General features: G+C 43.7%; 1 protein-coding gene across 1 annotated transcript in view; it reads left to right on the top strand.

Moving 5' to 3' along the window:
- The window catches only part of LOC143807352 (fatty acyl-CoA hydrolase precursor, medium chain-like), a 36,493-nt gene that overhangs the window by 5,268 nt on the left and 6,409 nt on the right, over positions 1-24,816 (top strand). The window contains exons 4-7 of the mRNA XM_077288797.1: positions 232-365; positions 9,578-9,731; positions 10,005-10,118; positions 10,367-10,462. Coding sequence (XP_077144912.1) covers positions 232-365; positions 9,578-9,731; positions 10,005-10,118; positions 10,367-10,462 — 498 coding nt within the window. The remainder of the gene's footprint in view (positions 1-231; positions 366-9,577; positions 9,732-10,004; positions 10,119-10,366; positions 10,463-24,816) is intronic.

Raw genomic sequence — 24,816 nt, 5'->3', positions numbered from 1 at the left:
ATATGTTATTTCAGTCTTTGTTACTGTTAAATATTACAGTTTCCTTCTGTGCTTTTCCATTAGTTTCCTACTTTTGTTCTTTGTTACATATCTCCTGTAATATTTAGTTTTTGAGCGATATCTACTGCACCATATAACACTATGTGCTGTTTTCTGAGGAGGTTACTAGTGGTAGCCCCAAAAGAACAATTACTTTTCCCATAACTTTTATTCTGTTCTCTTTTCTTTTAGGTCATGGTTTTTATACATGGTGGAGGGCTGCTGTTCGGGCTCGCCGGCATGTTTGATGGCTCTGCACTTAGTGCCTATGAGAACGTAGTGGTGGTGAGCATCCAGTACAGGCTGGGGATCCTGGGGTTCTTCAGGTAAAGATATTCCCACTTATATCCTCCATTATTCATCATTAATCATCAGTGCAGGATCACAAATGTAATAAATGTACACAGTGACTGCACCAGCAGAATAGTGAGTGCAGCTCTGGGGTACAATACAGGATGTAACTCAGGATCAGTAATCTAATGTAATGTATGGACACAGTGACTGCACCAGCAGAATAGTGAGCGCAGCTCTGGAGTATATACAGGAGGTAACTCAGGATCAGTAATGTAATGTATGGACACAGTGACTGCACCAGCAGAATAGTGAGTGCAGCTATGGGGTATAATACAGGATGTAACTCAGGATCAGTAATGTAATGTATGTACACAGTGACTGCACCAACAGAATAGTGAGTGCAGCTCTGGGGTACAATACAGGATGTAACTCAGGATCAGTAATGTAATGTATGGACACAGTGACTGCACCAGCAGAATAGTGAGTGCAGCTCTGAGGTATAATACAGGATGTAACTCAGGATCAGTAATGTAATGTATGTACACAGTGACTGCACCAGCAGAATAGTGAGTGCAGCTCTGGGGTATAATACAGGATGTAACTCAGGATCAGTAATGTAATGTATGGACACAGTGACTGAACCAGCAGAATAGTGAGTGCAGCTCTGGAGTATAATACAGGATGTAACTCAGGATCAGTAATGTAATGTATGTACACAGTGACTGCACCAGCAGAATAGTGAGTGCAGCTCTGGGGTATAATACAGGATGTAACTCAGGATCAGTAATGTAATATATGTACACAGTGACTGCACCAGCAGAATAGTGAGCGTAGCTCTGGAGTATATACAGGAGGTAACTCAGGATCAGTAATGTAATGTATGTACATAGTGACTGCACCAGCAGAATAGTGAGTGCGGCTCTGGAGGATAATACAGATGTAACTCAGGATCAATAATGTAATGTATGTACACAGTGACTGCACCAGCAGAATAGTGAGTGCGGCTCTGGGGTACAATACAGGATGTAACTCAGGATCAGTAATGTAATATATGTACACAGTGACTGCACCAGCAGAATAGTGAGCGTAGCTCTGGAGTATAATACAGGATGTAACTCAGGATCACTAATGAAATGTACGTACACAGTGACTGCACCAGCAGAATAGTGAGCACAGCTCTGCAGTATATACAGGAGGTAACTCAGGATCAGTAATGTAATGTATGTACACAGTGACTGCGCCAGCACAATAGTGAGTGCAGCTCTGGAGTATAATACAGGATGTAACTCAGGATCAGTAATGTAATGTATGGACACAGTGACTGCACCAGCAGAATAGTGAGTGCAGCTCTGGAGTATAATACAGGAGGTAACTCAGGATCAGTAATGTATGTACACAGTGACTGCACCAGCAGAATAGTGAGTGCAGCTCTGGAGTATAATACAGGATGTAACTCAGGATCAGTAATGTAATGTATGTACACAGTGACTGCACCAGCAGACTAGTGAGTGCAGCTCTGGGGTATAATACAGGATGTAACTCAGGATCAGTAATGTAATGTATGTACACAGTGACTGCACGAGAAGAATAGTGAGTGCAGCTCTGGAGTATAATTCAGGATGTAACTCAGGATCAGTAATGTAATGTATGTACACAGTGACTGCACCAGCAGAATAGTGAGTGCAGCTCTGGAGTATAATGCAGGATGTAACTCAGGGTCAGTAATGTAATGTATGTACACAGTGACTGCACCAGCAGAATAGTGAGTGCAGCTCTGGGGTATAATACAGGATGTAACTCAGGATCAGTAATGTAATGTATGTACACAGTGACTGCACCAGCAGAATAGTGAGTGCACCTCTGGGGTATAATACAGGATGTAACTCAAGATCAGTAATGTAATGTATGTACACAGTGACTGTGTAAGAGGGTGGTGCTGTTATGGACAGTAAGGAACACACTGTCACTTTAAGAGGCTGCACCCCCTTGTCTGGCGTGATGGAATGTTCTGCTTCTCCCCTGCAATAGTCGCCATTATGAACTACTCTGGCAGAGTGCAGGTGTGGAGCTGGAGCAGCGTGTGTGAGCTGAGGCTGCTGCAGAGAGGACTTTTTGTGCTGATAGCTGAAAGAGAGAAGAACTGTGTCCTGACATAGCTGCAAGAGAGCCACGAAGATACAGAGAAAGGGATTTACAGTTTCCAGGAGCATCCCTAGGATCCAGAAGCAAGGAGAAGACCACGCTTCACAGAGCTGACAGAAAGCCGTGCGCACCACCATATTAGACTGCTGGGGGCCCCCCTGGGACTGGAGCTGATTCTCCAACATCACCGTGAGTCTGTTCCTGTTTGGTGCACCTGTTAGGGCCTAGTGTAGGCTTCAATAGTCAGTACACGGGAGCCGTGTGGCCTGCTTAGTAAAGGCCAGGGAGGTTATACATAGAGTAGCATCATCACTCGTTTATTGTTTACATTTGCTTGTTAGACATATGTTGAGTCTGCAATAGTTGTAGCACCTTGCTGTTTTACGGAAAAGTTAAAGTTCATAATTCTTGTAGATTGTCTGTTGCCATTGTATACCCCTGTTTGCATCTTCCTCATTCCCTTCATTCCTTGCCTTCCAATAAATCTACCCTTTGTTGTTTGCACCTCATCTTGTGTACAGTAGTCTTCCTGCACCGTGGTGGTCCCCCGGCCATCGCTTCAAGTGCACCAGCAGAACCTATTGTCTCGAGCAGGGTACTGTCACCAAGATGGAGGCAGCAGACAGCAATGGCGGGAATGCTAATATTAATGGAGATGCTGTGGGCATTGGTGGAACCCCTGCAAGGACACTCCCTATGGGCACCATATTTAGTATGCTAACAAAATTTGACAGCAAGAATATGCCACTGTCCGACTGGGTGTCCCGGCTGCAAAGCACCCTGAAGATTTATAACATCAGCCCAGACCTTGAAGTGGACATTGCGTTAACTGCCCTAGAGGGAGAAGCCCGTAGAAACGTCTGCCTACAACCATAACTCACCCACAGTACCCTGAAGGAGCTAGTGAAGTTGCTGGAAGAGATCTACGGTGAGACTGCTAGCGCCGGACACCTTTGCGCCAAATTTTTCTCTAGGCTGCAGCAGGAAGAAGGAATCTCTCAGTATGCAACAGCACTGCAAGAAGTGTTAGCAGAGGTGCAGAGAAAGGAGGCGGATGGATTTGGCGGCATGGGCTCCAAAGACCGGATACTCCGAGAGCAATTCATTCTGGGACTGCACAGCACATCCTTGAGGCGAGCACTGTCAGAACGGGTCCGGGCAGATCTGGCTCTTACGTTTCGTCAAATCCTAGCGGAAACAGTGGCCCGAAGTAAAGAAGAGAGCTATGCGTCTGGGGTGATGCGTGTCCAGGGCGCCAATACCAGAGGGGACCCAAACCATCAGGAGGTGCGGGTCCAGGTGGTGCAAGACTTGCAGCGGTCCCTTGTCAACGTGCAAAAGAAACTGACCCAGATGGAGCGAAGAGTGGGGGAACTACAACAGTCTGACCCACCGTACTCATGCAACCATTCTTCAGCCCGACCGATAAGGGATCAGTGGGAGCAAGCCCCCTCCCATCAGGCATCGGAGGCACGAGGACAGGCTCGAGGTACCCCTCGGCGAGGAGGAGGCATCCAATGCTGGGAATGTGGAGGATGGGGGCACCTTGCCAGAGACTGTCAGAACTATACTCAAGGCCAGTGCAAGCCGCCGTTAAACTACCAACCCCCGCAGTAGTGCGGCACTCTGCGGGGGAGGCGAGAAGAGAGGCCGCTCCATATCATAACGAACACTTGATTGCTGGGAGCCCCATCCTACGTGCTGAATTCGAAGGAGTTCTAGTGGATTGCCTGATAGATACCGGGTCACAAGTGACAAAGATGCCAGAAGCGTATTTCAAGCAGCATTTCCAGGACCTGGCCAAGCCAGAAAACGAGACATTGATCCGGTTGTTTGCTGCCAACCAACAACTGATCCCGGTCACAGGGGTCGTGTGGATGAATATTCGAATCTGTGGGCAAGAAGTTGGGAGAAAAGGGATCCTGCTAATCCCTGAGCCTATCAAGGAGGATGTGCCTGTAGTATTGGGAATGAATATCCTACGTGAACTCGATCAGATTATGTTTACCAAACGGGGACCTGGATATTGGAAGAAGGCTACTACACATAAGCCTACCCAAGAAGCCCTTCAATGACTGATCCGTGTCTGTGGGACGCAGAAGAGTGTGCCATCTTATCAGACGGGGTCATCAGGGCTCCTGGTAAAGAACCTGTAATCTTACCTCCCGAGCGAGAAACTATAGTATACCTTCCAGTTGGGACTCACCGCAACCTTGACGGTTTGGAAGTGGTTGTTCAGCCTGTGGTAGGCGGAGGAGTGGACGAAGAAGTCATAATAGCTCGTACGATAGCTGTGGTCCAGCGAGGACATGTCCCCATAAGAGCTTTGAATGTGGGTCCCGGGGAGGTCACCTTGCCACGAGGGACAGATCTGGCCCTGGTGGACATACATAAGGGTGAAGTGGTGAGTCAGAAGGAGATGTCTTTATCACCGAAAGAAGGCGCGGGGTGGACCCTAGCAGTTGCTGCGGGGGGACGAAGAGACGCCATCCCCGGAGTGGAGTGGACGGGTCATCCTTGATCAAATGGAAGTGGATGTGAAGGCTCTGGGCCCTGAGCGTGTGCTAGCAATAGAAACTATGCTGTGGGAAAATCAGGCCACATTCACCCATGACGCCGAAGATTTAGGCTGTACTGAAGCCATCACGCATGAGATACCGACTGTGGAAGCTCGTCCAATTCGAGAACGATACCGGCAGATCCCGCCCAAGATGTATCAAGAGGTGAAAACATTACTGAGGCAGATGCTGGATTCAGGAGTGGTGCAGAGTAGTCAGAGCCCTTGGGGAGCCCCGGTGGTGCTCGTCAAGAAAAAGGATGGGACCATCCGGTTCTGTGTAGATTACAGGAAACTCAATGCCTGCACTGTTTGAGACTTGTACCCGTTGCCCCGCATCGAGGAATCCTTGACAGCATTGGGGAAAGCTAAGTACTTCTCCACCCTGGACCTAGCAAGCAGATACTGGCAAGTAGCCGTGGCAGAGAAAGACAAAGAGAAAACCGCCTTCATCCTCCCTATGGGGCTGTTCGAGTTTAACCGGATGCCCTTCGGGCTCTCCAATGCTCCAGGCACATTTTAACGGCTGATGGAAAAGTGTTTAGGAGACTTACATTTTGAGGCTACCCTGATCTATCTGGATGACATCATTGTGTTTTCGGCCTCATTCGAAGAACACCTTGCCCGGCTTGGACAGGTACTCGGAAGACTGCGGGCTCATAACCTGAAGGTGAAGCCAAAGAAGTGCCACCTCTTCAAGAGAGAGATTGTGTACCTGGGCCACATAGTGTCACAAGATGGAGTTCTACCCTCGCCAGAAAAAGTGGCTGCCATCCAGAAGTGGCCAGTCCCTCGAACCGTGAGAGAACTCCAGGCCTTCCTGGGACTCGCTGGGTACTACCGCCGGTTTGTTAAAGACTTCGCAAAGGTGGAGGGTCCTCTCAATGAGTTGCTGAGGGGGACCGCTGGAGTGCCGAAGACCCAGCGCATCCCGTGGGCACAGGGACAAGATGAAGCCTTCCAGGCTATAAAGAATGCCCTTACCTCAGCCCCGATTTTGGCCTACGCAGACCTCGATCAACCGTTCCTGTTGTACACAGATGGTAGCCTTCATGGACTCGGTGCAGTACTTTCTCAGATACAGGATGGACATGAGAGAGTCATCGGGTATGCCAGCAGGTCCCTGCGAGACAGCGAAAGAAACCCTCACAATTACAGCTCCTTCCGGTTAGAGCTCCTGGCCCTGGTGTGGGCCATGACAGAAAAGTTTGCAGGCATCCTGACAGGTACCAAGATTCAAGTTCGAACAGACAGTAATCCCCTGGCCCACCTTGAGAGTGCTAAATTGGGGGCCTTGGAACAACGGTGGGTGGCTCGCCTAGCCAAGTTCGACTTTACCATCTGTTATCGCTCTGCTACCGAAAACGTAAATGCTGATGGGCTGTCAAGAGTGACTGTGGAGACTCCAGTGGGGGATCTTGATGAGCAACTCAAAGAGGAGGAATCCCCAGACTTTTGTAAGTTTAAGCCCCCAATGGTTGCGGCCCAGTCAAGAAGGGAGGCCTGCGCATTACCCCGGTCCCTGGGGAGAACCAATGAGGAATGAGGACACGTTCAGGATGAAGACGAAGGGCTGAGACAGATGAAATGGTGGGTAACTCAAAAGCGGAAGCCTGGCAAACAAGAGAGAGATGATCTGGACTCTGAAATGAGGAGTGTGTTACACCAGTGGGATAGACTGGAAGTGCGAGAGTCAGTGCTATACCGTAAGAGGCAACAGCCAAAAGATATGGAAGTAAGGTGGCAAGTGGTCATCCCAGGAAAAATGGCTCAAGAAGTAGCTAAAGAAGCCCACGAATTTGGAGCGCACTTCGGCCCCACAAAGACCTACCAATGGTTACAGCGGTATGTGTATTGCCCCCGGTTGGAGTTTGTGGTGGAAGAGGTTTGCCGGCAATGTTGAGTATGTGACCTCATTAAGAGTACCGAACAGAGGGCACCCATCCAAACCATACAAACTAAAGAACCGCTAGAAGTCTTGATGATCGACTATCTCCTCGTGGGACACTCGGCTCGGGGGCTGCAATACTGTTTGGTGATGACCGATCATTTCTCTAAGTTCGCAGTAGTCACTCCGACTTGAGATCAGACTGCGGAATCGGCGGCACGAGCCATTTGTCAAGACTTCATCCAGGTGTATGGGTGCCCAAAGCGCATCCACTCCGACCAAGGCGCATATTTCCAAGGCAAGGTAATGGAAGAATTGTATCGTATGTATGGCATCGAGCGGTCCCGGACCACCCCTTACCACCCTCAAGGCAACGGAGCTTGTGAATGCTTCAACCGAACCTTACTTCAAATGCTGAGAACGTTGGAGGAGGATAAGAAGGCGTGTTGGCCAGACTATCTTCCGGAATTGGTCTGGACCTACAACAATCGGGTCCACTCCACCACGGGCTATACCCCCTAGCTACTGTTGTTTGGAAGAGCTGGACGAGAGATCATTGAGCTGAATTTGGAACACCCAGAGGAGCTGATGGAGCGAACTGTAACTTCATGGGTGAAAGAGCATCGGCAACGATTGCAAACGATACGGTGGTTGGCGGGTCAGCAGCTGCAAGAAAAAGAACATAAGGGCCGCAAACCGACTCAAGAGTTACCGCTCCAACCTGGAGACCGAGTATTAGTCAGAGAGAAACGCCCCAAGGGAAAACTAAGTGAGAGATGGGAAGTACAGCCGTACAAAGTTATCGAGCGAGTGTATGCTAACGGCCCTGTCTACAAGGTACAGATTGAGACTGGGGCATCCGCCCCTAGAGTACTTCACAGAAATATGCTGCGGCCTTGCCAATCTGAGGTCTGTTCTACACCATTGTTGCCTGAAGGCGCTACTCCACTTCCTGAATCTGTAATGCCTGATGGTGAAATCAATAATGAGTGGTGGGTCGTCCCTGACACAGTAGGGGGTCCTCAGCCGCACAGAGACGGTAATCCCATGGATGTACCAGTACCGCCATGCGAGGACGAGACCAGACAAGAGCTCGCAATGTCTCCTGCAACAAGTGGTCCTCTGGAAGATAGTCAAGCCTTGCCTGACAGCCAAGAGCTTCAGAGATCCCAGAGGTCTAATGCAGGGGTTCCACCAGTTCGATATGTAGAACAGTGTGCTCTGTCTGTTTTTACACCTTTGTTGCCCCCTCTATAGGTGCTGTTTCCGCATTGCGCGTTCCTCCATTACACTTTGACCCTGATGCTGTGATGGCCGAGGATGACCATCATTAAGAAGGGAGGCATGTAAGAGGGCGGTGCTGCTATGGACAGTAAGGAACGCTGTCACTTTAAGAGGCTGCACCCCCTTGTCTGGTGTAATGGAATGTTCTGCTTCTCCCCTGCAATAGTCGGTGAGATGAACTACTCTGGCAGAGTGCAGGTGTGGAGCTGGAGCAGCGTGTGTGAGCTGAGGCTGCTGCAGAGAGGACTTTTTGTGCTGATAGCTGAAAGAGAGAAGAACTGTGTCCTGACATAGCTGCAAGAGAGCCACAAAGATACAGAGAAAGGGATTTACAGTTTCCAGGAGCATCCCTAGGATCCAGAAGCAAGGAGAAGACCACGCTTCACAGAGCTGACAGAAAGCCGTGCGCACCACCATATTAGACTGCTGGGGGCCCCCCTGGGACTGGAGCTGATTCTCCAACATCACCGTGAGTCTGTTCCTGTTTGGTGCACCTGTTAGGGCCTAGTGTAGGCTTCAATAGTCAGTACACGGGAGCCGTGTGGCCTGCTTAGTAAAGGCCAGGGAGGTTATACATAGAGTAGCATCATCACTGGCTTATTGTTTACATTTGCTTGTTAGACATATGTTGAGTCTGCAATAGTTGTAGCACCTTGCTGTTTTACGGAAAAGTTAAAGTTCATAACTCTTGTAGATTGTCTGTTGCCATTGTATACCCCTGTTTGCATCTTCCTCATTCCCTTCATTCCTTGCCTTCCAATAAATCTACCCTTTGTTGTTTGCACCTCATCTTGTGTACAGTAGTCTTCCTGCACCGTGGTGGTCCCCCGGCCATCGCTTCAACTGCACCAGCAGAACCTATTGTCTCCTTCCCTATAATCCTGTAGAATGTAAGCCCGCAAGGGCAGGGTCCTCGCCCCTCTGCATCAGTCTGTCATTGTTAGTTTGTTTACTGTAAGTGATATCTGTAACTTGTATGTAACCCCTTCTCATGTACAGCACCATGGAATCAATGGTGCTATATGAATAAATAATAATAATAATAATAATAATAAATAGTGAGTGCAGCTCTGGGGTATAATACAGGATGTAACTCAGGATCAGTAATGTAATGTATGTACAGAGTGACTGCACCAGCAGAATAGTGAGTGCAGCTCTGGAGTATAATACAGGATGTAAGTCAGGATCAGTAATATAATGTATGTACACAGTGACTGCACCAGCAGAATAGAAAGTTCAGCTCTGGAGTATAATACAGGATGTACCCCAGTATAGGTGATTTTTAGGTAGATTAATTTGATGCATTCTGTAAGGGACAGATATTGCTTTCGGACTTTATTTTCCTATCAATTTATGTTTTTCTTTTTTTTCAGTACTGGAGATAACCGATTACGTGGCAATTATGGGTTTGTGGACCAAGTTGCCTCCCTCCAATGGATACAGGAAAATATTGCAGATTTTGGAGGTGATCCCTCATCTGTCACTATATTCGGTGAATCTGCTGGAGGAATCAGTGTTTCCGCACTTGTAAGTTCTGTCCAGTAATTGTGAAGTTATCATCCCTGGAAAACAACTTCTATTTCTGCTCATTTACTTCATGAACTTTATACTTACAAATGCATGAGAAAATGCTTATAGAGCCATTCACATTCAGTTCACAATTTTTTTTTCCATGATAGTAGTTAAAAAAATACAGTTCAATGTTCAAAAACTGTACAAAAAAAAAAATCTGAAAAAATAACAAATGTGATGAATCCATGTGATAAAAATCACGGTAACCTGGATTGTCTCTTCTTCTAGGTGGCGTCTCCTTTAGCAAAAGGTCTGTTCCATCGCGCCATCTCCGAGAGCGGAACTGTAGCTATGTCAGCCTTGGTGGTCAGCACATCTGAAGAGCTCATCTACTTCCAAAATGTAATTATTGTCCCCCCACTATTTACTCCAATAGAAATAACACCGGTGTCTGAGCAGTGACATATTAATAGAGGTTGGCGAGGGAAGTGCGACTGAATAAACTTTACACTCTTTGCAAATCTGGCCTCTGCACCTCATTTTGCTGGTGTTTTCATCACTCCGAAAAAACAAGAAAAAAAATAAAATGAGAAAAAAAACAGTCCTAAAATGTATGCGATATCTGAATATATGTCCAATTTTCATTGCAGAAAGTATCGGAGTCATCGGGCTGTGATCTCGCCTCCATAGCCGACTGTCTGATGAAGAAATCAGAGGAAGAAATGTACTCAATTATCAAAAAAATGGTAGGTGCCGTGTCACACTACAGCAGTACCGCCGCCTGGGGAACTATTTGGACAATGTTTAAGATCCAAATTCCGTGAATTGACCCATTTCTTAAAGTTTTCCATTTTTTTCATGCTTATTAATGTTTTTTCTTTTTTTTGAATTTGTAATTTTTTTTTTTTAAGTTTTGGAACACACAAAGAAATAACATTACAAAACAACAAAAGTACAATTTTTTGATTATAGGAAAAAATAACTATACAAGAGAAAGGTGTAGGGGGGAAAGTTAAAGAAAGAAGGGGAAGGAGTTGGGAAATAGGGGTGAGGGGGAAGAATTACCAAAAAATGTAAAGGAATCCTAGATAGCAGAAAAGGAGAATCCGAGCGTCACCTTTGGACTGGCAAGTAAACTGGGACCAGGGGCACCTTTCCTGGCCTAGCTCTAGGGTGCGCCCTAACTCGCTCTGTTCCCCGGGATACCTCAGATGGCGAGGATGCCGGGGCCTCCGCCCTTGCCCTGACTCCTAACAGCAGCCCTGCGTCTGTCCCTTCCCCACCCGGGGAAGAGAGGCGCTACCATGTACCGCAGTACACCAACCCGACAGACAGGGAAGCAAAGACAAGGATAAAAGAAAATTCCACTCACACAAATATACTCTCAGAAATAACAAAGGTATACAGCAGGGTGTGAAGGAAGGGGGAAGAAAATGGGCAGGGAAGGATGAGAAATTTCCAAGCGTACAAACCAAACAACTGTCGCACAATAAACTCCTCCAGATCTCCGAACACCAGCTCCTCACTTATCAAGAGAAAAATACAAAGGAAAGTGGCACTCACCCCAGTTTTGCTGAAAAATACATAACGTCCTTTATTTGAACTTTACATGGAGAGGCGGCTGGTGAACAATGAGGGTGCGGGGAAGAAAGAGGACTACGGCCGTTTCACGCTTATGCGCTTCTACGGGTCCATGTGCACAGCTAAAAACGTCATTTCCTTTATACAAAGGCAGACGTAACAACGTGGACAACAGGTGAGGATAATAAGCAGAAATGTTATACAAATATATACATACAACTGCATAAAAACTGTGCGTTGCTAACGTTAACGAGTACACTATAAGAGAATAATCCTAATTATAACAAATAAGATTTAGAACAAACGTAATATTTTGGAAAAAACACCAGACCTTAATTCAGAGGAAAACCGCCATGTCAAGCTTGTCATTAAGACCAAGCGGACCTTGTGCGTTCGTTTTGATAATCCACTTTGCTTCCCTTTGAAGTAACAATTTATTGTGGTCACCACCATATGGAGGATATTTAACCACCTCTAAACCCGCAAATCGTAATGTATCTGGGTTAGAATTGTGAACATCTCGTATATGTTTAATTAAGCGGGGACAGCCTTTACCAGTGGAAATAGAACTGTGATGTTCCCTGAATCTATGAACAAGAGGACGGATGGTTTTCCCAATATAAAAGAAAAGGCATGGACAAAAAATAACATAAACCACGAATTTTGTTTTACAGGTAATAAATTGACGGATTTTATGATCAATTCCCCCGATACGTATCGGGTTATTCAGATATCTCAGATGGCAGAAGTTACAGCTCCCACACTTGTGATTGCCTAATGGTGTATATTTCTGCAACCAGTTATTTCTAACAGGCAAGATACGATTTTTTACCAACAGGTCACCCAAATTTTTAGTGCGCTTATAAGCGAAACATGGATGGTTAGCTGTAATTTCTGCCAAATCTTTATCATTTTGGAGTACATGCCAGTTTTTATTAATGGCTGAATGAATTATTTTATCGACTGGACTGTGAATAAAAGTAAACACAAATTTTCGATGATGATCCATTTGCCGACCCAAATGATACGTTTTCTTACGATTTTTTAAAAGATCAATTTGTTTAAGTTCCCCCACTCTTCTCTCTGCTGTCGCTAAGATATTCTGCGGGTATTCCCGTTCCAAGAAATTCTTTTTTAACGTGGATATTTGTTCTTTAAATACTCCATCATCATTATTTAACTTTCTATATCGCACCATCTGGCTATAAGGAATACTTCTTTTTGTATGAGCTGGATGTGCGCTGTTAAAATGGAGCAAACTGTTTGTCGCAGTTGATTTTTTATGTACTGTTGTATTGAGTTTTCCATCCACGACATTAATTTTCGCATCTAAGAATTCCAGTGAGTCACCCCCAAAACAAGAGGTGAATTGCATATTCACATCATTCACATTGTTAAGATGTGTAACAAACGCATCAAAGGTGTCTTTTGAGCCGTCCCAAATAATAAAGATGTCGTCCGCAAAACGCAAGTAATTGCGCACATGTTTCAAAAAAGGATTATGAACTGACATTATAAATTTCTCTTCAAAAGCCGCTAGAAACAAATTTGCAAAGACACATGCAACGGGCGTACCCATTGCAGTGCCTGTGCATTGCAAAAACCATTTGTCCATAAATTTAAATGCATTGTGCGCAAGTACAAACTCGAGACTCTCTAAAATGAAAGCAATAAAATCCCGATCTTTATCTGTATTGGACAAGATGGTATGGATTGCCTCAATGCCCTTCGCCTGAGGTATTCTCGTGTACAAACTCACGACATCGATGGATGTTAGTGAGAAGGACGGTTGCCAATCAACTGAATGTAGAAAAGCCACAAACTCACCTGAGTCCTTAATAAAAGAGGGAATTTTATGCAACAGTGGTTTGAGGAGCCAGTCCAAAAATTTGGACAAGGGTTCAGTTAATGATCCTATACCCGATATAATCGGGCGTCCAGGTGGTGAAGTGGCATCTTTGTGAATTTTCGGCAGACTATACCAAAATGGTATCTTGGGGGAAATTGGAAATAATTTTTCCGCTTTGTTTTTGGTTAGTGTCCCACTGGCCACATATTTATTAAGTAATGATCTCAGTTTTTCTTTAAATTTATTTGTGGGATTGAAAACAAGGGGTGCATATGTAGCGCGATCATTTAACTGAGACAACGCTTCCTGGATATAATAATTTCTATCTAGTAGAACTATATTACCCCCCTTGTCCGCCTTTCTGATGACCACATCATCCCACTGTTGCATTTCATATACAGCCCTCTCTTCTCCGCCAGAGAGATTTTTAGAGGGAGTTTGATATAAAATTGCTTCAACGTCTTTGACCACAAGATCATAAAACAAATCGATATTATTGCCAGGAGTGACAGGAGGCATGAAGGTTGATTTAATTCCTCCCCTAAAGGGTTCCGGGACCAATGTTTCTGTTGCCTCCGGAGTAAAAGCCTCCATTTCCGATCCTTCTTCACATAAATCAGCTAGAAGTCGTGCGTCTTCGATAGCGTTTAAATCTGGAACTTCAGAAGCTATGAAGCCCAGGGGACCTATCACTGCTGGAGATTCCGTCGATACCAAACTTGATGCTTTCTCTTTACCGTCTTTTGCAATACTGGAAAAAAATTTTTTTAAATGTAGTTTTCTAGTGGCCTTAAAAAGGTCTATCTTAAAGTCAGTGACGCTGAACTCAGTCGGGATGCAAAAATTTAAACCCATAGAGAGTACTTTGGTTTGCTCTTTAGTCAAAACTTTATTAGATAAATTAACAATTTGCGTTTGCTTATTAAAATCTAGTTCCTCCAGGACACTTGCTTGCGTTTCTTTCGCGTGTTTATGTTTGCGACCTCCACGTCGGATCTTTTTTCTAAAGGGACGCTGGGAGTAGTTGAGGTGGAAGTAGAAGGCACATTAATATCTGCATCATCCATACCACTTGAGTCGGAATCTGTGATCCAACCATCTCTTGAAAATCTATTTTTATTATATCTCTTGGGAAAGTTATTCCTCTGAAAGTTTTTTCTTTTATTTTTATTCCAAGAGAATATACAACCAGTTGCGAAATCATTTTTGTCTCTTAAAAATTTTTCTTTTTTTTTTTTTTTGTTTCGTATCCATCTGAATTATAATCAATTTCTTTTCTAATTTCTTGTGGAACTGTTTATTGTACTCCTCTGTAACCCTTGTCATGAGTTCAGTCTTGGCTTTATTCAGATGCTCACACAATGCTGTATATTCTTTCTCATTTTGAGCTATTACAAGGGTCAAAAGGTTACGCGAACATTGCAGGTGTATAGCTTCCCATGCTTCTTTAAACGAGGGATCCTCTGTGAACTGAGAGATGTCTTTATACACCCGCAGGCCCCTAGGTACTCGTTCACAGTCCACATATGATTTGAGCGATTTAATAGTCCAATAGAGTCTTATTTCCTTTTCTGCCAAGGTATGGATTTTCATTTCTAGTGTCTTAGTACTAATTAGCGTTAACTCATCTTTATGGTTACAATCCATAAAGAATTCCTCCGCACCCTCTCTGCCAGCCTGTAAATCAAACTCCATTGACGCACCAGCTACCGCATCCATCGTAACCTCCTGGGCTATATCCATAGCGGTCAACAAAAGTACCATACAAAGTCACGTGGAAATTGTCTGTGCTCGGTTAAACAGAGAAACAGTCTCAAATAGTGAATGAAAAACAGAATACCGGCACCAGATATATATCCACTGCTTCAGGCTCAGTTACACTGTCGGAGGATGTGTGGCGGATGTTCTGGAGCGCCTTGGTGATCAGCTGTGAGCGGTGCACAACTTGAAAGACAGCCAAACTTATCAAGAGAAAAATACAAAGGAAAGTGGCACTCACCCCAGTTTTGCTGAAAAATACATAACGTCCTTTATTTGAACTTTACATGGAGAGGCGGCTGGTGAACAATGAGAGTGCGGGGAAGAAAGAGGACTACGGCCGTTTCACGCTTATGCGCTTCTACGGGTCCATGTGCACAGCTAAAAACGTCATTTCCTTTATACAAAGGCAGACGTAACAACGTGGACAACGTTCTACGTTCTATTTCCACTGGTAAAGGCTGTCCCCGCTTAATTAAACATATACGAGATGTTCACAATTCTAACCCAGATACATTACGATTTGCGGGTTTAGAGGTGGTTAAATATCCTCCATATGGTGGTGACCACAATAAATTGTTACTTCAAAGGGAAGCAAAGTGGATTATCAAAACGAACGCACAAGGTCCGCTTGGTCTTAATGACAAGCTTGACATGGCGGTTTTCCTCTGAATTAAGGTCTGGTGTTTTTTCCAAAATATTACGTTTGTTCTAAATCTTATTTGTTATAATTAGGATTATTCTCTTATAGTGTACTCGTTAACGTTAGCAACGCACAGTTTTTATGCAGTTGTATGTATATATTTGTATAACATTTCTGCTTATTATCCTCACCTGTTGTCCACGTTGTTACGTCTGCCTTTGTATAAAGGAAATGACGTTTTTAGCTGTGCACATGGACCCGTAGAAGCGCATAAGCGTGAAACGGCCGTAGTCCTCTTTCTTCCCCGCACCCTCATTGTTCACCAGCCGCCTCTCCATGTAAAGTTCAAATAAAGGACGTTATGTATTTTTCAGCAAAACTGGGGTGAGTGCCACTTTCCTTTGTATTTTTCTCTTGATAAGTTTGGCTGTCTTTCAAGTTGTGCACCGCTCACAGCTGATCACCAAGGCGCTCCAGAACATCCGCCACACATCCTCCGATAGTGTAACTGAGCCTGAAGCAGTGGATATATATCTGGTGCCGGTATTCTGTTTTTCATTCACTATTTGAGACCAGCTCCTCACTACTCCAGGTCTATCTAGCAAATGCTATCTCAGACAAAGATATGGCCAGAAGGCCTAGCTTTTATAGGAGAGAAGAGTGGGTAACCAAGCACAGCTTAATGCAGGAATTACCACATGGTCGATTAACCCCTGTCCTGTTGAAAGGAAACAAACACATTTAATATACTGGAGAAGTGCTTCTTCTCAGCGGTAGAGCAGGAGCTATCAGACGCTGCGGTCTTCTGGTACTGCTCTGTTGCGGTAACTCCGTGACACCGAGGCTTTGGAAACCCGTGTGCATAGCGGTGGTAGAGGAAAGGGAGTACGATTACTGTCATCTCCCCAGGGAGCCCAAATTTAACAAGGCATCCCAGAGAGTTTGCTTAAGATTGTGGCCTGTGACTGAGGGGATAAGGAAGTATACTCTGATCCAGAGTCTGCGCACTTTAGGGCAAAGCCACCATATTTGATAAATGTCGCTCTCGGACTGGTGTCCTCAGAAGCACCATTGGGAATAGTTAGAGACCACTCTGAGCCACTCTGGCTGGCGTCTAATACCGTCTCATCATTGCTTTATATATGGTTTCCAGCATCAGAATATTAAATAGGCCGCATGTGGTTGAAGATCAGATCTGAGTCCAATCTGCATCAGATGAAGTGGTGCCAATATGAGATTCCCAGAGGGAGTTCTAGGTAAGGTGGCATCTATGGGTAGTGTTGTTTAGATGGATATACAGGTCCTTCTCAAAAAATTAGCATATAGTGTAAAATTTCATTATTTACCATAATGTAATGATTACAATTAAACTTTCATATATTATAGATTCATTATCCACCAACTGAAATTTGTCAGGTCTTTTATTGTTTTAATACTGATGATTTTGGCATACAACTCCTGATAACCCAAAAAACCTGTCTCAATAAATTAGCATATTGTTGGAATAAGTTTAAATGCAACAACTCCATTCCTGTTGTAGTCTGCATTGAATGTCTATGAGTGTTCATTTGTCAGCTATGCTGTGATTGTTAAAGTTTGTATAAAAAAAAAAAAAAGGTCACAGGACACTCACTGATTGCATCATTCTGCTGCTTTTTCCTTCACAGAGAGACATGTGTTACATGGACTAGATTATATCGGTAGTTACTGTCAAAGCTTTCTTATTTTGTTCCAGTTCAAGCTGCATATATTAAACACAGTTTGCCTTACGTTGGATTCTGCTGCTTATATGAAGTAACACGCGCTGCTGTGGTAATACTCCGGCTAACAGGTTATGGGCCCAGCCACCGGAAAGTAAATGGTAAAAAGCCCAGTCACCGGAATAAGCAGCGAGCCAAGCGCAGACAGCACAGAGGAACCCCCGGAATACAAGGACACCGGAACGCAAAGGTACCGCAGTGTACAGAGCACCGGACAGCGCAGCTTAAAGGGCCAGTAACAAACAAAAAAAAAAGAGGTACAAGAGACAAGAATGTCTACAGAAAGGAATGCAGTGAAGTACACAGTGCCAAGTCTCACAAATCACAATTACAGCTCCTGGAAATTCAAGGTAAAGATGTTACTTATAAGAGAGGGTACATGGAAATGTATTGAACAGCCTGTGCCTGACCCAGTACCGGGTGATTGGCTAGAGACTGATCAGAAAGCACAAAGCACTATTTCCCTCAGCATAGATGATAACCAGATTGTACATGTATGCAAATGTGATACTGCAAAGAAAATGTGGGAAGAATTACAGAAAGTGCATGAAAGGTCAAATCTCAGCAATAAGCTATATCTTATGAGAAAGCTGTATCAGTCTAAATTAAGTGATGGCCAGCATATGCAGGACTATATCAGAAACACCCTAGAGATTGTGGAGCGCCTAAGGGGTATTGGTGAAGAAATTAAAGATTTTCATGTTGCTGCATTACTATTAAGTGGTCTTCCAGAAAGTTATGACACGCTTGTGACTGCATTAGATGCCAGACCAGATGATGAACTCACACTAGAATATGTGAAAGGGAAACTTGCAGATGAATACAAGAGAAAGTCAGAGACTATTAGCAATAATATATGCAAAGCAGAAACAGCATTAAAGACACAGTACTTTTCTAAAGCTCAGAGTCATTTAAAGGAAACTCGTGAATGTTTTGTCTGTAAAAAGCCTGGTCACCTTAAAGCAGACTGCAGAGTGTGGAAAGCAAGAATGAATCAGTTTAAAAAGCAGGACAGTCATCAAAAGGTTAAAACAGCTGTAAAGAAGGAAGATGCATGTATTGCGACTGCATTTGGGGTCAGCACAAGCCCATATGCAAACCATGTTTGGTGTATTGACTCTGGAGCGACTGCTCACATGACACGTGATAAGGATTTCTTCATTAATCTAGATGAAAGCAAGTCTGAAAAGGTAATTTTAGCTAATGGTCACTATATGACATCAGAAGGAATAGGAGATGGTTATTTCCATTGTCAAGTTCAATCCTCAGCACAAGTCAGAAAAATCCCAGTTAAAGACGTGCTGTATGTTCCCAAACTTGAAAGTAACCTTTTATCTGTAAAGAAGCTTGCACAACAAGGAAATATAGTTACATTTAAGGATGACAGATGCATCATTTCAAAGAAGGGTCATACCCTTGCCGAAGGAAAAATCAAAGATGAACTTTATCAGCTGAAATGCAATGAAACTGTTTACAGTGCTAGACAAGATTTTCATAAGGACTGTATTCATGTGTGGCACAGACGCCTAGGCCACAGAGATCCAGAAGCAGTAAAGAAACTAGCTCAACTTGCAAATGGTATTGCAATCAACCAGTGTAATCAAACAATGAAGTGCACAAGTTGCCTAAAAGGGAAAATGTCCAGAAAATCGTTTCCTAAAGTAAGCACTACTAAATCTGCACAGATACTGGATTTGATACATACAGATGTGTGTGGTCCAATGAGTGTTCTTACTCCCAGCAAGAAGAGATATTTTCTCACATTCATTGATGATTATTCCAGATATACTGTTACTTACCTACTTCAAAGTAAAGATGAAGTTCCACAGAAACTTGAAGAATATCTTGCTGCAGTTCTTAACAAATTTGGAAGAATACCAAAGGTACTGCGAGCAGATAATGGAACTGAATATACAAGTGGTAAAGTGCAAACCATCCTGAAAAAGAATGGAATCGTGTTCCAGACAACCGTTCCATACAACCCAGAGCAGAATGGCACAGCAGAGAGAAAGAACCGAACTCTTTGTGAAAGTGGAAGAAGTATGCTATTTGATGGAAACCTACCTACAACATATTGGGGAGAAGCCATCATGACTGCTACCTATCTTCAAAATCGACTGCCAAGTAAAGCTACAAGTAAAACTCCATATGAGCTATGGAACTGTGAGAAGCCCAACCTGAAGCATCTCAGGATATTCGGAAGCAAAACTTTTGTGCATGTTCCCAAAGAAAAACGTTCTAAGTGGGAATCTCATGCAAAGGAAGGAGTTCTTGTGGGGTACAGTGAAACTCAGAAAGGATACAGAATCCTGCATCCACAGACCAACACAGTAACAATCAGCAGAGATGTAGTGATTGATGAAAACTCAGTATCGCTCAAATTTCATGAGGTTACGCAAATAATTCAACCTAAGGAACAAGAATTTCAGTCAGTGATTCCAGACATTGAAGAGAATCTCAAAGAAAATACTGAAGTCTGGATATGCTCTGAAAGTACTGAAAAAGAAACAGAAGAACCAAGCCAACCTCAGGAGATCAGAAGATCAGAAAGATCAAATAAAGGAATTCCAGCTAAACGCCTTTCTTATATGGTCAGATCAATTCCAGAAGAAGAGCCACAGTCATGGCAGGAAATGCAAAAACTGCCTATTCATAAGAAGCAAAAATGGATAAAAGCTGCTGATGAAGAAATGGAATCCCTTCATAAGCTCAAAACATGGGAGCTCACAGAGCTACCTCAAGGCAAGAAAGCAATTGGATGTAAGTGGGTCTTTAAGAACAAATATGACTCCGAAGGTAATATTCACCGTTTTAAAGCAAGATTGGTCGCAAAAGGATATTCACAAAAATATGGTGAAGATTATGATGCTACTTTTGCTCCAGTTGCCAAGCAAACTACATTCAGAACTTTATTATCCATAGCTGCTGTTCAGCAGATGAAAGTAAGACATTTTGACATCAAAACAGCCTTTCTACATGGAGACATTGAAGAAGAGCTGTACATGACTCAACCAGAAGGCTATGTTAAAAGGGGTAAAGAGAACCTTGTTTGCAGAATGCAAAAATCTCTCTACGGCCTTAAGCAATCAGCAAGAGCATGGAACACTAAGATGAACAAAGTGTTAATCGACGAAGGATTTAAAAGGTCTCAAGCGGATCCATGTTTGTATACAAAAGGTGTATCACAAGATTGGATGTATGTTATTCTATATGTGGATGATGTAATAATAGCGCATCAAGAAGAGAGAGAAATTTCAAAACTAGGTCAAATTCTGAACAAGCATTTCGAGACCAAGGACCTTGGAGATGTGACATACTATTTGGGAATCCAAATCCAGAGAGAGGAAGATGGAAGTTTTCTTCTTAATCAAAATTCTAAAATCTCCACAGTTCTAAACCAGTTTGGAATGTCAGAAGCCAAAGGCATATCAACTCCAATGGATCCATCTTACCTAAAATTGGAAGGAGAAGAAGATCTGCTACCCACAAATGACAGTTACAGACAAGCAGTGGGGGCACTTCTATACATAGCAACCACAACCCGTCCAGATATCTCAGCCACAGTGGGAATTCTCTGCCGACGTGTAAGCAAGCCACGCCAAAGAGATTGGAATGCAATTAAGAGACTTCTTCAGTATCTTAAGGCAACCCAAGAGTTAAGTCTAAAGATTTCTGCATCAGGAGATCTAATTCTCAGAGGATATGTAGATGCAGATTGGGCTGGAGACTCAAGTGATCGAAGATCAACAAGTGGTTACTTGTTCAAGTTAGGACACACTTCAATCTCATGGTCGAGTAGAAAACAAGTGTCAGTTGCATTGTCTTCTACAGAAGCAGAATATACATCAGCTGCTCATGCAAGTCAAGAGTTAATTTGGTTGAAGCAACTTTTGGAAGAATTCGGCAAACCACTAGCTGAACCAACTGTTATCTATGAGGACAACCAAGGATGTATCAAGCTCGCCAGCAGTGAAAGGATAAGTGCAAGAACAAAGCACATTGATGTTAAACATCATCACTTGCGTGACTTAGTAGAGCGTGAAGTTCTAAAGTTTGTTTACTGTGAATCTGACAAGATGTTAGCAGATGTTTTGACAAAGCCATTGTCAAGAGCCAAGTTTGAAGAATTCAGAACTGCAATGGGACTAACAGGATAAGCAGTTGTTGAGTGGGGGTGTTGGAATAAGTTTAAATGCAACAACTCCATTCCTGTTGTAGTCTGCATTGAATGTCTATGAGTGTTCATTTGTCAGCTATGCTGTGATTGTTAAAGTTTGTATAAAAAAAAAAAAAAGGTCACAGGACACTCACTGATTGCATCATTCTGCTGCTTTTTCCTTCACAGAGAGACATGTGTTACATGGACTAGATTATATCGGTAGTTACTGTCAAAGCTTTCTTATTTTGTTCCAGTTCAAGCTGCATATATTAAACACAGTTTGCCTTACGTTGGATTCTGCTGCTTATATGAAGTAACACGCGCTGCTGTGGTAATACTCCGGCTAACACATATCAAGAAAAGGTCCTCTAAACGACCTATTACCCTAATCTTCTGAATCAACTAATTAACTCTAAACACATGCTAAAGATACCTGAGGCTTTTAAAAACTCCCTGCCTGGTTCATTACTCAAAACCCCCATCATGGGTAAGACTAGCGACCTGACAGATGTCAAGAAGGCCATCATTGACACCCTCAAGCAAGAGGGTAAGACCCAGAAAGAAATTTCTCAACAAATAGGCTGTTCCCAGAGTGCTGTATCAAGGCACCTCAATGGTAAGTCTGTTGGAAGGCAAAAATGTGGCAGAAAACGCTGTACAACGAGAAGAGGTGACCGGACCCTGAGGAAGATTGTGGAGAAGGACCGATTTCAGACCTTGGGGAACCTGAGGAAGCAGTGGACTTGTGCAGGAAATGGGCTACAGGTGCCGCATTCCCCAGGTAAAGCCACTTTTGAACCATAAACAGCGGCAGAAGCGCCTGACCTGGGCTACAGAGAAGCAGCACTGGATTGTTGCTAAGTGGTCCCAAGTACTTTTTTCTGATGAAAGCAAATTTTGCATGTCATTCGGAAATCAAGGTGCCAGAGTCTGGAGGAAGACTGGGGAGAAGGAAATGCCAAAATGCCTGAAGTCCAGTGTCAAGTACCCACAGTCAGTGATGGTGTGGGGTGCCATGTCAGCTGCTGGTGTTGGTCCACTGTGTTTCATCAAGGGCAGGGTCAATGCAGCTAGCTATCAGGAGATTTTGGAGCACTTCATGCTTCCATCGGCTGAAATGCTTTATGGAGATGAAGATTTCATTTTTCAGCACGACCTGGCACCTGCTCACAGTGCCAAAACCACTGGTAAATGGTTTACTGACCATGGTATTACTGTGCTCAATTGGCCTGCCAACTCTCCTGACCTGAACCCCATAGAGAATCTGTGGGATATTGTGAAGAGAAAGTTGAGAGACGCAAGACCCAACACTCTGGATGAGCTTAAGGCCGCTATTGAAGCATCCTGGGCCTCCATAACATCTCAGCAGTGTCACAGGCTGATTGCCTCCATGCCACGCCGCATTGAAGCAGTCATTTCTGCCAAAGGATTCCCGACCAAGTATTGAGTGCATAACTGAACATTATTATTTGATGGGTTTTTTTGTTTGTTATTAAAAAACACTTTTATTTGATTGGACGGGTGAAATATGCTAATTTATTGAGACAGGTTTTTTGGGTTATCAGGAGTTGTAGGCCAAAATCATCAGTATTAAAACAATAAAAGACCTGACAAATTTCAGTTGGTGGATAATGAATCTATAATATATGAAAGTTTAATTGTAATCATTACATTATGGTAAATAATGAAATTTTACACTATATGCTAATTTTTTGAGAAGGACCTGTAGAGCAGACCGATGGTACCTGGCGCATGGGCAAGTAAGTGACATCTTTATTCAAAAGGAGTATTGTGCGGGACATTCTTCAACAGAGAGGTGAGAAAACTGCGGATATCGGAACACTGCTTTGGGTGGAAGGTGGAATTTTTCCTGTAGGACCGGAAAAGTGATAGTCAGTGTCAAAAGGCTCAACCACTAATTTAAATAGAACCTGTCATCAGGGTTATACATATTAAACTAAAGGCATGGCCATAATGGGGCTGGTATACTGATTTAATAGATACTTTCTGTGAAGAAATCCATAGCCGGGTTTTTAAAAAATATCAATCTGTGCATGCACCATCACCCGTGCCATCTTCCTTAAATCTGCCAGATGATCAATCTGCACATGAGCCTTTACGGTGACATTTTATTAAAGCCCATCGAGAGATCTATGTGCGCAAGCGCCAACTGTGTGAACTGGAATTTAAATAAGGAAGAAGACTGTCAGAGGAAGGGCCATGGCAGAGCTGAAGACCATACCCACAGTCCCGCCCCGATACACAGAAACCAAAACCTCTAGTGATTATTTTATAAAATCCAATCTATGGATTTCTTCACTGAAAGTATGTATTTAATTGTTATACCAGCGCCATTATGCCCATGCCTTTAGTTTAATATGTATAACCCTGATGACAGGTTCTCTGTAAATTAGTGGTGGAACCTGTTGACATCGGATACGATCCACTTACAGAACGCCAGGGAGAAATTGAATCCTAGGGTAAATTGAGTACTACCTCCCTCACAAGGGTGCCAATGGGAGAGAAGGAGAAAAAAGAATAGAATTATATTTTAGGTCATCCCATATTTTAGTTGAGTGGGACATTTAATGGGAGAAGCAGATCTAGCTCAGATCACGCGTGGTCCAGGTCTCGGTAAATTAAGGAGGATAGGGAGTTTGCCAACTGAGACTCGAGAGATGTCACCTTACTTTCAAAATCTGCAGTCCTGGCCAACCGATGTTTTTTCTTATGGGCAACTTTCTTCTCCGGACCGTATGTGCCTCTAAAAGGTAGATTGGTGAGGTGTCAGATTGTTGTTTCAGGGGAAAGTATTCAGTTAACTGATTGCCCAATCCCTGAAAGATTTCTGGGCAGGAGACTCGTAGAATCGTCAAGAGTCCAGTTGCAAGACTATGACGTGCGTGCAACAAGGTGCCGGTTAGTTGGATAGGAGAATGGTCCGACCTGGGAGTGGTTAGAATGGAAATGGAAGAGATGTTGTGTGGACAAATATGTGATCAATCCTCATAAATACAGAGTGATGCGGAGAGAAATAAGGATAATCTCTAACTGTTGGGTTTACTTCACTCCAAGCATTAGAGAAGGAGGTAGAGTCAAAAGAGTCAAAACGAAAAGGTGCGAAGGAGGTGTCTAATTGGGGGTTAGAGGACATGTCTAGATTTAGGTTGAGTGTACAACTGGAGTCTCCACAAAGTATCGTGGTCCCTTGGGCATGTTCTGCTATAAGGTTAGTGGGTAAGGGTGATTGATGTGCATTTGGGGCATAGTATGATATGATTGTGATTGCTGAAACAAATGCCCACACCTTTAATGTGATAGAGGCATTAGCTGTATAGAAGAGTGGGTAA

The sequence above is a fragment of the Ranitomeya variabilis genome, chromosome 2, assembly GCF_051348905.1.
Source record: "Ranitomeya variabilis isolate aRanVar5 chromosome 2, aRanVar5.hap1, whole genome shotgun sequence".
In the NCBI taxonomy this organism is placed as follows: Eukaryota; Metazoa; Chordata; class Amphibia; order Anura; family Dendrobatidae; genus Ranitomeya; species Ranitomeya variabilis.
The sequence above is the reverse complement of the archived record's forward strand: the minus strand, read 5'-3'. Positions and strand labels throughout refer to the sequence as shown.